Raw genomic sequence first — 13,911 nt, forward strand, 5'->3', positions numbered from 1 at the left:
CTCAGCCTGTGACAAATATCTATTATAAATTTAATTTTATTAAAGTTATAGAAATTTATATTTAAAATACTCTATTTAGCCTTTATATTCTATATAAATTTAAACTATATATTAATTATAACCAGACCTTTATATAAGACTCTCTAATAGTTATAGGTATAATTAAAATATATCTAGAGCTCTAATTATTACTTAATAAAATACAAGGCCCAGTACTATCTGACGCATCCTCTGTTGCATTCCAAGAGAAGGAGGTTGGCCATTTCTTCAACACCACTAAGCCGAGGGGGAAATCCTTGCGAATATAGGTTAAGGATGAACTTGACTAGAGTCTCTTCTTCAGGCTGGGTCAATCTCATAGAGTTAGCGCGGGTATTGCGTCGAGCGCGTCGTCCGTTCATTCTATTTCGTAATATATTGCGATTAACATTATAGATCGTAGCAGCTTTAAGAAGACTTAGTTTGGGGTTTTGTTTGATAGCCTGAATAGCAAGGACTAGATTGGCCTCTTTAGTTTTAGGATCCATGTAGTGTGGTTGAAGAAAGGGAAGTTAGAATATAGAAGGTAGGGATTTTATAGTGGAAGTGCCAACTCGCTTGTATTCGCAACTCGCTTGTCAACCACGTTAATTATAGTAGGGAAATATCTTACTGGGTAAATTAATTGAAGGAAAATACTATAACGTACATGATAAGCGAGCGACTCAGTCAAGCGAGCGACTCACCTAACCACATTGGACGCCGTCTCAGCATCCCCAGTCCAGGACTTGGGTCCCCGACATACCGGTACACCGGTGCACAGAATGCCTTCCGTGACTCCCCGGTGACTCTCCGCCGATACCTCTGTCTCTCTGTCCCTCGATGTTAAGGGTGGGGCAAGGTGAGGCGAGGCGAGACGAGACGCGGCAAAGCGCGGAATGCCGTCGTGGATGGCCTGGCCTATGCTGCCCTCATCGGTCCGTGCCCGGTCTGCCTACCGAGATGTCAGCATCCACGGCATCGCAGACTACAGACTGCAGACTGCAGTGCGTCCGGAGCACTGTACGAGCAGTGTGGGACAGGGGTCGGAGCCAGGCTGGTGCGTGCCCTCGCACGCTGACGGACTTCAATATCGATGGCGGGCTCGCATTTAGAACCCGAAATAGCCCAGCGTCCAACAAGCACAGCGCCAGAAACCAGACCAGAGCCACCAGAGCCACCAGAGCCAGGGCCAGAACTACAGTACAAGCCCGGGCCCCGCGCGTGATGTCTGAGGGTATGTCGGCTCCTGGTACCATCGCTGCGCTTGCGCTTGGCCCCAGTCGTTCGAGAGTTGGAACTTGGGAGGAGGCTTAATTTTGCCCCCACTGGCTCGAAGAACCCACTCTGCCGGCCGTGGGTACCGCTGTACCAAGCCCGGACCTGGCAGTAAACTCGGGACCCTGGGCCGCCTGCGTTTTCGCTGCCATCCATCCCCCTCTCATATTGAAGCAGCGTCATTGCTCCTTAGACATGGGACATGGGCAAGGGCGACAATGGCTCACCTCGCGACAGCACCAGCGCAGCGCAGCGTCTCATCGCGGGCGCCGTGTCATAAGGGCCCGATGTCCGCATCCTTCACTACCACCACGCACTTCACACCTCATTACCTCGAGCCTTGCACCACACCCTCGCCTTCCTTCACATCATGCTTTTAAAAGTGTCCGTATGCCCTCGATATAGCCTACCTCGAGCTTGTTTCTCCCTGTCTCTGATCTAAACCCCTCCTCTTCCTTCAACTTCCTTCAACGGCATAGATCTGCCTCTTATAAACGCCACAAGGACACTTTCACGTATGCCGAGTTCCCCTTCGGTGCCCATTTCATTTATTCATCCAGCTCTTCCGACACGAGGCATGCCATCACAATAGCCCTTTCTATTCTCCGTAAATCCCCAACCCTCCTGTATCCACGGCCTTTTCGCTCTGCCTCTGCTCGTCCCCTAGTGCAGACATCCTCGAGGCCGCACTGCGCTCCGCTCCTACAACCTAAGCATTTGGTGAGCTTGCCCATTCCGGAAAGTGGCCAGCCACACCATTCCCAGTCTAACAAATACCTACGTCAGTCGCTTCCAGCAACCATGTGCGACTTCACGAAAAATTACTACGTTTACACATCCTGCGTGGATCCCGGGACTCACTTCTGCAAGACCTCCACTGATGGAAACCGAAAACAATCCTGCCCCAAAGGCCCTCATGAGCGCTACATCATGATTCCCGAGAATTGCCCGCTGTGCTGTGGCTGAGCTAAGCTCGCGGGTTTTTGACTCCATGGCGGCCGCTCCTGTGACGGGACAAGAGCACGAACGAGGTCGGGTGCGACTTGGGTAAAGTGATTGTTTACAAGGAGAGAAAGAGATTCCTAAGGAAAGCTCCGACTTAAGCTATTTACACAATATTCATAAAGTGAGACTATTCATAAAGTATGAAAGTCACATGATCGTTCCCTCACAGCTCCCCCGCTGAGCTCAACAGGAGCTCTAACTTCTCAACTTGTCCTTCTTACTTTATGGTCCATCCCGGAACACATGCAGCACTCCTGGCTGGCAGGGTGTCACTTGGATTATCTCATCTGGTACTGTGGTATTCCCTGGGCTCTTTTGAGTAGGTGTTTGGCCACAACGGTTTTGGGTTGGCCTGGGAAATGCCTTCATTCTACCACGGTCGGTCCTGTTGAATCTCGGCGGCACCTCCAAGCAAGGAAATATTAGTGATTGCGGAGGGCCGTGATCGAACACGCCGTGGGCCGTGAGAAGTCGAGGAGGTATGGAGAATAGGTTACACTGGGTGTGGATCAAAGGCCCAGGGCGCCACGCGGAGAGTTCAAGCTGCAGCTTTGACCTTCACGAGAGGTGTCCTTGTGTTCTCTCACCGTTTGCGCCCCGCTCGGACACTACCCACCATGTGGGCACGGCGAGACTTTCTTCTTTATATTGGAAGAGGATGGGAGGACAAGAAGGGCATTCTACTGGTACTAGGCGATATTGCGGCATTCCAAGAGGTTTCTGTTCATACCTTCATACCCGACGGCTGGCGTTACGGTGTGTTCCTGTACGTCTATTGACGGATCCATTCAATCTATTTTCTCGAGTGGAGATTTTTCGAATGTCTCCCAACCGGTGCGGCAGGGTTTGCGTTCAACGCGGCATCGCCATCATGTTGGGGGTATAGTCTGGTATCCCCAGTGACAAAATTCCACGGCTCATGCCAGTGGCGACCACATACTAGATCGACTAGCCCTGCGCTCTCGACACGGAGGACTTGGCAGGGTCCCGTCCACGATGATAATGTCGCATGGCGTTGCCTTCTCCACAGTACAGTAGAGAAGCAGAACACACGCACAGACTAACTAACTTGAGTATGCTAGGTCCGAGATTAGTGAAAATACGATGATGCACCCATTCCGCCAGCTTATCCCGGTGCAGCTAGGAAAAGCAGACTTGGGATTGAAGCGTAGGGTATGGAGCTCGGTGCAGATAAGTCAAATCACGCGTGCCTCACGAAGTCAGGGAACAGAGACAAAGGCCGAAGTCGAACAGGATCCAACGGCTGAATGTCCAGTGGGTTTTGCCAATGGAGTCGTCGAAGAGCGCCAGAAAATATGGGCGACATGACCGTAAAGGTAAAGTTGACGGTCAGGCGATTCCCATGGTGTCATTCTTGGCATATTCAACTCATTGTGATGCTGGCTATATATCTTTGAGCTTGAAATGGAGAGGTATGCATACTTGGGATAACAGGGGTCAAGCGATGCCACAGGGGCAAGGGGATGCTAATCAGATGCAACCGGAAAAAGTGGCCCTTGCACTCCTTATTCCTCATTACCCCACTCCATCGCGCCCAAGACCAGGTGTAATCGATCGATTGGCGGGGAGATCTAGCTATGTAGGTACTGCTTTGCGATCTTGGAGAGCTCGCGGAATTCTGACACCATTGGGACAGTTTTCGTCTGCGCAGCTAGCACCGGTTCTCTAGGCCGCCTTGCAGTGAACAGGAGAAGCTATGCATAACGTGGGATCAGAATTGTCAAACGATATTCCGCCCCAGCCGAGGAGGCGTCCCGACCCACTTGGGCATCGTTGTTGTGTATATAACTGGGACCTTCGTCCTCTTGACTTGGGCAGTGGTTAAGGCCAATTGACTCTCAATAACCCCCACATGCATGGCATCTTCCTACTCACTTTGACAAGAATTATCAGCGTGGTGATTCCACGGAATTCAACTGGTTCCTTATCATCCTCACGCATTGACCGGAAAGCCAATTCCAACCTTCACTTCCAACGTCTATCGCAGAGATAAATAAATCCGAACGAACCACGGCGGGGACCCCCAGCGTGTTGGCGAGCTGTCATTCTTCGGGGAGGGTGTATTGGAGATAATATAGACCCCATCCAATCTCAAGCTATCGCCTTACCACGGACCAACTGTGGGCCCGGCTCTGAGCTCCCTCTGCATACAACAATGACAGCTCCTTGACGTCGTCGCAGAACAGTTGAGGAATCAGAGCAGGCACAGGGCCCAACCGAATGGATCGTACGAGGACTGGTCCCACTGGCTATCTGCTCGGACAGAATGAGTTAAGACCATCAGGGTATTACTCGTTCAAGACGTCAGTCAACGCACCAACACCGTCATGGTTCTTCCAATCTTCCCCAAGCTTATCACGCGTCGGGTTTTGGGACTTGTTTCAGATCAATTAAATGTAATAATCCCTAACTTTTTCCCCTCCGGAGACGCGTCAACAGCTTTCACCGACACTCCTCATGAACATGGAGAGATAACGCCCGCTGAGTACCAGGAGTGGCCCTTTCAAGGTGTAGCGAAATGTATTGCAATCGGCGATAAGAGGATGTTCCATTTGGAGTTTTCGCTCCCTCGCGGCCTGGGATATGCTAGTCTGCTGATGAGCGCGGTTGATTACGGACCGTCGAAACTGGTGTCAGGCCCCTTGGCGAATGATCAAAGAACACGGTCGAAAATGTCGTCCCCGGGTTCAAAGTCATCTGGTACTAAGTGGACGCCGGAAGAGGATGAGAACGTCCGCAGCATGAGACGACAAGGCTTCTCTTGGGACAAGATACAAAGCGCCCTTCCACATCGATCTAAGGGCACGATCAAAGTTCGGTACTCAACCAAGCTCAGATATTGGCCCGATCCCGTGGATTGAAAGATGTTCAGCATCGGCAGACAAGCGACCGATTCGTTGGGAGGCGTTGATGGAGAGAACCGGGACAGATAGGTAGCCTGGTCGCAAATCCCTTTGTGATTTCAATCGCAGTGCTGCCACTCGGTGGAGGTAACATAACGTCTTTACAACTGCATTGTATCTGAGACATAGTAAGGCAACAGAGATCAATTTCCACCCGAATAGAACGTCTTGGTCCTTCAACTGCACAATGGTGAATCAACAGGAAGCTCTTGAAGTCCAGCAGCCGCAACAGAGTGGATCAGTACGCGGCGCGGGCGCTCCATCTGCACGCACTACGAGCCAAAATCGCGGGTCCCATCTAAGCGTAAGTCGGGTGCCGTATCGTGCGATTGCGACCTGGGGAGCGAAGGCAGCCCTTCTGAGATCAAAAGAGATCTCATATCCGCGTTTCTGGAGAAGCATGGTGGCCTGGTGGGTATCAGTAGCGCTGACAGGTGGCAAAGTGGGCTGCAAAGCATTATAGGCTCTCAAGCCTGCTGCTAGGCAGGTGCATCGTGGGATCGTCAAACTCGATCTTCGGACCGCACAGGTCGTAGACACCAGTGCCGTAGGCAGGCAACTGGCAAATGGTTGTCACCTCAATAGGGGGTTGGTACTGGGGCCAGTGCTCTTCCTGAGATTGAGCAGCTGGTTGATGGTAGTTTTCGGTCGTCGGGGTTTGGTTCTGCTGCGCCTGGGAAGTAACTGGCTGCTGAGCCTGGTTCATGGCCTGGTGTATCGATTGAGTGTATGAGGGCATGCTATGGTGGGAATCCACTGGCGACGCAGCCTGAAGAGTGTATGACGGCGGCTGCTGCTGTTGGTGCGGGTAAAAGCCATCCTGCATCAAGGGGCTCTGTACCGAGGCCGCAGAGAAGGTGCTCGGGCTGCTTTGGATAGACGTTGCGATCCCTGAAGGTGGGTACGACATTTCCAAGGAAGATCTGTCAACCTGCTGTTGGGCAAGCTGATATTGGTGCTGAATGGGGTTGGTGCTCATTATTGCGATTCCCCGGTTGCTCTTGTCGGTGACATAATATGCTGGTCGAGGAATGCTCGCTGGTCGATGGTGCATATACATGCCGGCTTGCTGTTTGGCGACGGCTTGCGCGTGGAACTCGGGAGGCACGCTGGATGGGATAGCGTGCCGGCCAACGTATTGTTGTTGCTCGAGGGGGTAGGCGTGCATTTGCTGTCCAAATTCGGGAAAGGAACTAGCGCGGTGTAACGAGCCCTGTGGCATCGAGTTGACAGGAATTATGTCTTGAGGAGACCAGGTCATCGCAGAGGTCTGTGGAGTAGACGGAGATTCATCAGAGTCGGAGTCCGATAAGTAATCGTCCAGGATATTATCGGGGTTCAGTCCTTGCTGGTGCGACCTCCGCTGGTGCTTAGCCATGGTGGTTTTTCGGCAGAAGCTGTTGTCTTCTTAGCAGATGTAAGTTAACTTGTTTAGCCTTGCTAACCTCTTCAAGCAGCTGTTATGGCCACACTTGTAAAGGCGCTTCTCAGTGTGGATTCGTCGGTGACGAGCGAGACTGGAGGACTGTTTTACCAGTTAGTGGCTGAGGCTGCTGTAGGCATATGCAGCAACTTACGTCCGAAAAGAGTTTCCCGCAGCCAATATGTTGGCACTGGTGAGGCTTCTCACCGGTGTGTGTTCGGATATGGACAGTCAAGGCACTTCGCTGAATGAAGCTCTTCCCACAGCCTGGGGTAGAGCAAGAGTAAGGTCGCTCATTGGTGTGAATTCGATAATGCCTTTGTAGGTCAGACCCGCGATTGAAGCTCTTTTTCCTAAACGTTAGTCAACTAGATAGCTCAGGGGACTAGGAGGGAGCAAACCTTGGTGCACGACTGCCAATCACACTGGAATGGGCGAGCCGTAGGCTCGTTCTCAACAAGTTCCAAAAGCTCCATAGCAAGGTCTCGGGTGTCCCGGCTAGACTGTAGACTGCAGACGATCGAATGTGTCGGTGATATCAAGGGGCAGATGCTGTTCGGCTGGTCTGAGTTCCAGACGAAGGATTTGAGTGATCCACGCTACAGCGGACGAGACCACAGAGGTGCCGGAGGCCAGGATCCCGCTGGTGGGAATTGGATTTGATCACGCTCGCGGCGAGTTGGGAGATTGCGTGACAGAGACAGTCCTTGGCGGAGCGACGGGTTTCAGATCCGGCGATGTGTGACTTCGGAGGGGGCATGTCTAGCGCGGATGAAGACCAAGGTGGCTCTGTGTGCGGGAGTGTGTAGCAGCGAGAGCTGGGTCGGCAGGTGATCAATTATGCCAACCAGGTCGGTAGTTGGATGGCGGCGGCGAAGGTGGCAGAGGAAGAATTAGGGGGCATGGAAGAGATGAAGGGTGTATTAAGAAGGCGAGGAAGAGGACGAGATGGGGATTAAGAGGTGAGGTCGACGAGGGGTACTTAAAGAAGTCTGGGGAGGAGGGGAGGAAGGAAGTCGGTAGTGGAGGAGGGTTTGCTTTTTAATGTTAGAAGCCGACCAGAGAGGCGCGATGGAGGTGACCAGTGCTCAGGTCGTGGTGGAGGAGGGCCGATTATGTCGATTGGGGTCGAACCAGCTCGACAGGGATCAAGAGGGTGAGGGATGGGGAAACGTTGTGATATCAGCCAGGACCAGGGCCGGGCGATGTAAAAATGGACGGGGGGGGCCAGGGAGCAAGCGGCGAACGGTCACGATGATGCGCTTGGTTGTTAGTTAAAGGTGTGAGCGCAGGTGGCCGTGACAGGAGGAGGGCGAGAAGCTGGAGCCAGAGGAGGAGCCACGCAGCAGGTAAAGACAAAAGGCCAGGGGGCCCTGCTATGGCGGGTGTCATTGGGGCTCATTCGGCAACTGGAGCAGAGACGTCGTAGCTTGACTTGGTTAGGAGGAAGTGAGCGAGCGAGAGAGGGAGGAAAAAGGCCAATGAGCCATGGTGGACATGGTGGCGGATGGGACAGGGGTATGGTGGCCTTGGTAGTGGGCGTGGGTCAAAGATGAAGGGGAGAGAACCTGGAATAGTGGTCCCAAGCGTAGCGTCCGGTCGTGGTCGTGTAGGTAGGTGTGTTGACAGAGCGAAGGGATGACCCTGCACGTGGGAGCAGGTTTGAACCCTGCAACAAAGCGCTTGACATGGCCCTGAACGGCTGCACATGGGCATCCTAACGATGCTACCATTGAAAAGTGCCGCGAATCATACGATGATGTTTCCTGGCTGCCCAAATGCCGTGCCGAGGGCGCCACACAGACGGCTCGGAGAGGGAGGGTTACTAGTTCATCAATCATGCCATCTCCAATAACGGGATGGCTTCCCAATGAACTCAATTCGCCCCAAGAAGTCCGATACATGACGGCACGGTCCAACGGTTTCTGAGCCAAGCCTGGCCAGGAAACCCTCGGCCTCAAAGCTACCGAAAATTAAGGCTCATCACCGTATCACCGTATGGTGGCCGCAGCGCTCCAGGTTCCAACTGCATCGGCATCGAGACCATCCAGTGCAGCCGTCGTCCCGCGCATATTTTGCTCCACTCTGACATCTCTTAGTAGCCATTTGCCTGCTCGTGGTCCTCGTCCTCATGTGAGTCTATTGGCCCGGCCTCAAAACAACTGTCCCTGCGACAAACATAGATGTCCATCAGACCACAAACTGCCCCGCAGGTCAGTCCCTGATCCATTTTGTCAATCTTCAGACTTGAACTGTTTAGGTTAGTGGTCGAACGACATTGAGCAGCGCGGGGTAAGTGCAACACACTACAGGGCTGACCGATATGCTTTGCCTCTGCAGGGAACGGCGATGGCCCTGCTGACGCCCAGGTACTGTACCTGTATCGGTCAATCCTCCCTTTCCCGATTCTGTCTGCCTATTGCGAGCTGATGAGCGGTTCTTGACCGGTGGCTGGATAGTTTTGATGCTCAATCAAGGCTTCCCTGGCTTTCAATTTTTCCATGGCTTGGTCCCTTACGAACTGCCTATCAAGACCGGTCAAGTCCTAGTACCATATCACATGGTATCTCAAGATGGGTTGGCTAAGGGACAAGTGTTGACTTGGCCCTTCTCGTCGTCCTGTACTATCCAGTACATCCAAGAACGCAATAGTGATGCAATCTAACATGTCCGATACGCAACTAATCCCCCTTTGGTGTATGTTTTATTTCGCGCACCAGGTTTACTGCCACAGCGAGCCTCATTATTCTGAAGCTATCCCTATGGAGACAGGTTGCCTCCAGCGCCATCATGCATTCTGAGTCGGATTTGACAAGGTCAGTACTACATGCATGATCTGAAACACTGAGCCAGGATAGCCCCTGGGGGACGCGTGATCACGGACTGTCCCAGGTTCAGGGGACGAGCGGTTTGACCTATTGGACAACTTCGCCTTGGAAATTACGGCCAGGACAGGATGGAATCCTGGTCAGTACTGCTGGCTGCTCGCCTGTTTGCTGTTAGCTGCTTGCTCGCTGCGCTGCTATTAGTCCCTGTTGTTAGTCCTGTGCTACCCAGCCGCCCAGCGTCCGTTTGTCCAGCAGCGAGATGATCGCCATTGTCGACTCCTCACCCAGTTCCTCTCCGCGCACCGTTGATGTCAGTGGCCGCTGTTGCAGGCGTTGACGTCGCATGCGGTTCCCCATCCATCCAGCAGCCGCGGAACCGCAAGACTACATCCGCCACCGACCACCACCCAAGTTGCAGCGCCCTTGTACCACCACCTAACAGCACGACGACGACGACGACGACGACGATAGTGACGGCGACTGCGACGGTGACTGTGACTGTGAATGCTGCTACTGTACGCCAAACCAGGCCGAGGTCGCAACAAAACAACACCGTTCTGGATACGGGCCATGGCGCCTTGCCCAGGGAGCTAACCGCCTTATTTCCAAACGGAGCAATCCCCCCCGGCTCTTCGGTATCCTTCGGTAATGGTTTTTTTTTGGTTTCGCTGTGGGCAGAGTTGCGATTGGCATGGCGTCACCCACGCCAGGTCGCGTATGCCATTGCCCTGCGATGCTAGCGTACCACGCCCTCGGCGAGCACCGCCCGCGCCACCTCTGCCGCCAGGTCTGGCACACCCGCCAGCGCCGCCTCCACCTCCCCCCCTGCCCAGGACATCAGCAGCATATGGACGATCTTGGCTGCCATGAGGTAGTACGGCCTCTCCAGGTCGATGTTCCCCAGATAGACCGGAACAACCTCACCCTGGAGCCGCTTCAGCCGCGAATACACCAGACTTCTCAACAAGCAGTCAGTTATCAAGCAGTACTGATTACTGATTGATACTGATATCAGTCTCAGTAAACTCCTCATCAATCAATCAGTAATCAGTAACCCACGTGACCAAGTTATATCTAGCTCCAGACTTCTATAGCATAGCTGCCTGCTGCAAAGCATCAATTCAACTACTACGCGATCCGACGCGTCCGACGCTGTGCATTTGGCGGGACTTCCGACGTGATGCTAAGATATGTTAGCAGGTACAGCTATAGCACTGTGTTGATCTATGGCAAGCAGGTATCTTGCAACTGAAGCCATCGTCCCAGAATTACATACTTTCTATATGTTCAACGGCAACCTAATTTTATAGCTTTGAATTGAATGGGCTTTCTGGCTGGTTTCCAAAACGAATATTTGCAACATGAGAGACAGTGAAGTGCATGTTATCTTAGCAGCTGTTACAGGCTGAGGCCTGGGCACGGTTCCAGCTTTGCCGGAACCCAGCTAACTGAGAAGTGGGGCGACTTATCGGCGAAGTAGCGGCGAAGCCCGGACTTCGCCTATACCTTCATCAATCTTATTCTAGCGACTACGTTACTATTTAGCAGTGAGGAAAGGGGTTTCTTCCTTCTTCTTCTTTTCTTCTCCTTAGCTTTAGATAGACAATCCTACGGCAACAGCCTGTTGAACAAACTCCTGTCTAGCCCTTCACAGCAGCGAAACCCAAGCCCCTGGAGTTAAGAGGTACCAACCCCACCATTACAAATAGGCGGGATACGCGGTAACCCCTATCCGGCGCATATAGGGTAGGCTGGCTCGCGTATCATTCTCCTGAGCAAAACAGTTGAAATGCCAATAAACACGCTGGTCTCTACATAAGATGCACATTCATACAAGTTAAAGTATAGTCCCTAAATTTCTCTTGCTGAGAGCTTCTGTCTGGTATTGATTCCCCCGTGATTAGAGATATATTTCCCAGTTGTCGTTTTGCAGTCGAGAAAGCCATCTGGAAGAGATTTGTCCGGAGACTAAATCAAGTCCAGTCCGCTTAAACGCTGTTTACCTCTCAAAGTATTTTCGTCCACTCCCACCATTATATGTCATATCGTTTTATTTTCTGAAGAAGACAGGAGTCCAGGGCGCTAAGTCTCAGGGACTTTCGTATGACCGTGCACGCCTCGGGGCGGAGAATATTGAGATGATAGAGTGTCTGGGAGTCAGAACAAGAAAGACCTTATTCGGAAGGTGCATGTACTGCCAAATGATGACAATTAGGCTGAGAATCGTAGGAGCGGCGACACATTCGGGCAGTGCGCACAACACCACTATGTCTTGGCACTTACTGATAAGCTAAACAATCAGTATCAGTAGGATAGTAATCAATCAATCAGTATCAGTATAGGCCTTATCAATCAGTACTGCTGGTTGAGAAGTCTGTCTCGCTCCCTCCTCTCCGTGTCCCCTAACAATAATTCACCGCGACTTTACCTGACGATAATTCACCGCGACTTTGCCTGGCTGAGTCGTAGAAAACACCATACAAAAAAATTCCGCGCTATTGATGACCAGGGGGCAAAGTCGTGGAAAACCCAAGGGGGGTAAAGTCGTTGACATTTTCATCACTAAAATTTCCGCAGAGTAGATTTTCCGAAAGATAATATAAATGCGATATCACATATCAATTCTTAGCAGTATTAGAGCCAGATTTCGCTGCTGCGCCCGGGTTGAAGTTTTGCAGTAATAGATTGATGTGGTTGGAATTGAATGGCTATTATATAAGCTAAGGGCAGGAAGGTAAGCAGAATCGGGAAGGGGATATCAGAGGTGCAGTGTGTAGTTAATAGTATTTGTATTTGTATACTATAATAGAAAATATAGAGAAGAGAGAGTTGTATAAAAAAGGATAGTCGACCCCAAAGCTTCCATTGAAACCCGATAAGAAGAAGGCCAGATATAGCACAGCTGTTGTAAGATATAGAGAAGAAAGAGCAAAAGAAGGGGTTCCCCGTCGCAGAGTGGCGATAGCCCAGGCGCAGGTGAAGCCCAAAGGCAGGAGAGGAGAAGCAGAGAGCCAGGGCCGCTGAGCTGTCGTGCCGGCTGCAGTACAGGCTGCAGTGGATAGCCGAGACAGGCCCAGCAGGGGCGACTGGAATAGCAGGCATCGCGGGCATTTGGGACAATGTAGAGGCTGGAGCAATAGAATGGTCAGTATTGCAGGCAGGGCAGGTTGGGCAGGATAGATGTACTTGAAGGTCGTGGAAGCCGATGTCTGCAGAGGGTCCGGACGTGCAGCGTGGAGGAGATGATTGACGGCGTGGGCGGCGGCGACAGAGGGACAGGGTGAAGGATGAGGTTGTATGGGCGGCGGCGGAAGATGGAGAGAGGAAGAAAAGGGCAGAGAGGCCGGAGGGAGGGGAGGGTGTTATTTATGAGAGGGCGGCGTAAGGTTTGGTATCAGGGCTCGAGTCAGGGCTCGGGATGTAAGGTTTGGAGTCGTGGCCGGAGCCGGGTCAGGGCTCGGGATATAAGGTTTGGAGTCGAGGCCGGAGCCGGGTTTGAATTGGAGTCAGAGGACGGGATTCAGCTACAAGGTTCGGAGACAGGACGGCAGAGAGGTTGGAGTTAAGCGGGGCCGGCAGTGCGGAGCGGATGCGGGTGGGTCCGACGGCGTGGAGTGGTCCGGGCGGTTCAGGCTGCAGACGGAGGTAAATAAGACTGTGCCATGGTATGAAAAGTGGGACTGCAATATTATATGCTACCCGCAATCTGTGTAGGACCTCTACGTAGAGGTCTACTCAGTAATACACAATAGAATTCACAGTAGAGTTTATTTGAAGTCTCATATAAACTGAAAACGCGCTATTAATGACAGGGGGGTAGAGTTTATTTAAATTAAGGAGGTAAAGTTCAATTAGATTCCCAGTTGAAAAAATATATAATATAGGTATATATAGAAAGATAATATTTTAAAAGTATTATATAATTATTTTTATAAGTATTAAGTATATTTTATAGTCTTGTAATTAAGTTAAAGTTACTATTAATTCTAAGTGATATTATTAAGTTGGGCGGGGAAGTATAGGTACTAGGGGTAAAAGTAAATAAAAAAAGCAACTAGCTTAGGCCTACCTTTTAAAGTAATATATTAGCTATAGTATAAGTATAAATACACAAATCTATATTAATTATTATTCTGATGCTTTTATATACTATATCTGGCTTATTATTAATTCCAGTAGAGACTGTCTATCTTATTATAGTATATCTTCCTATTAACAACCTATATATACTCTAGCTGACATGCCGAGATATAAATACAGAAACTCTTAGATAGTTTGCGCGCCGATACTTCTATATATATTATATTATACTGGAGAGGGAGAGCCTGAATATGCTTATTTGCATTTCGGAGCACCCATATTTAGGACTGGAGGTGCATACTCTAGGCTTCTATATAAAGCGCCTCTTAAAGCTGGATGACAGTCTCGAGGAAGA

The 13,911-nt window shown here is 51.2% G+C and overlaps 4 protein-coding genes across 4 annotated transcripts; 1 reads left to right on the forward strand and 3 right to left on the reverse strand.

Moving 5' to 3' along the window:
- Window positions 1-721: 721 nt before the first annotated feature.
- BGZ61DRAFT_487794 (uncharacterized protein) lies at window positions 722-1,479 on the reverse strand (the record flags this gene model as incomplete). Its single annotated transcript, XM_046250027.1, has 2 exons — window positions 722-973; window positions 1,015-1,479. The coding sequence occupies 2 exons, from the start codon at window positions 1,477-1,479 to the stop codon at window positions 722-724; spliced, it is 717 nt and encodes a 238-aa protein (XP_046093431.1).
- A 464-nt stretch (window positions 1,480-1,943) lies between these two features.
- BGZ61DRAFT_242501 (uncharacterized protein) lies at window positions 1,944-2,620 on the forward strand. The gene is made up of 3 exons (XM_046238359.1): window positions 1,944-2,016; window positions 2,083-2,302; window positions 2,471-2,620. The coding sequence occupies exon 2, from the start codon at window positions 2,098-2,100 to the stop codon at window positions 2,260-2,262; it is 165 nt and encodes a 54-aa protein (XP_046093432.1). The 5' UTR covers window positions 1,944-2,016; window positions 2,083-2,097; the 3' UTR covers window positions 2,263-2,302; window positions 2,471-2,620.
- A 2,812-nt stretch (window positions 2,621-5,432) lies between these two features.
- Window positions 5,433-7,550, reverse strand: BGZ61DRAFT_242510 (uncharacterized protein). The gene is made up of 4 exons (XM_046238360.1): window positions 7,050-7,550; window positions 6,803-6,994; window positions 6,671-6,750; window positions 5,433-6,622 (listed from the first exon to the last, which is right to left on the reverse strand). The coding sequence occupies exons 1-4, from the start codon at window positions 7,122-7,124 to the stop codon at window positions 5,683-5,685; spliced, it is 1,287 nt and encodes a 428-aa protein (XP_046093433.1). The 5' UTR covers window positions 7,125-7,550; the 3' UTR covers window positions 5,433-5,682.
- Window positions 7,551-9,756: 2,206 nt separating this feature from the next.
- Window positions 9,757-10,344, reverse strand: BGZ61DRAFT_487797 (uncharacterized protein; the record flags this gene model as incomplete). Its single annotated transcript, XM_046250028.1, has 2 exons — window positions 9,757-10,116; window positions 10,222-10,344. The coding sequence occupies 2 exons, from the start codon at window positions 10,342-10,344 to the stop codon at window positions 9,757-9,759; spliced, it is 483 nt and encodes a 160-aa protein (XP_046093434.1).
- Between the last annotated feature and the right edge of the window lie 3,567 nt (window positions 10,345-13,911).

Source organism: Ilyonectria robusta (assembly GCF_021365365.1).
Source record: "Ilyonectria robusta strain PMI_751 chromosome Unknown BGZ61scaffold_95, whole genome shotgun sequence".
Lineage (NCBI taxonomy): Eukaryota > Fungi > Ascomycota > Sordariomycetes > Hypocreales > Nectriaceae > Ilyonectria > Ilyonectria robusta.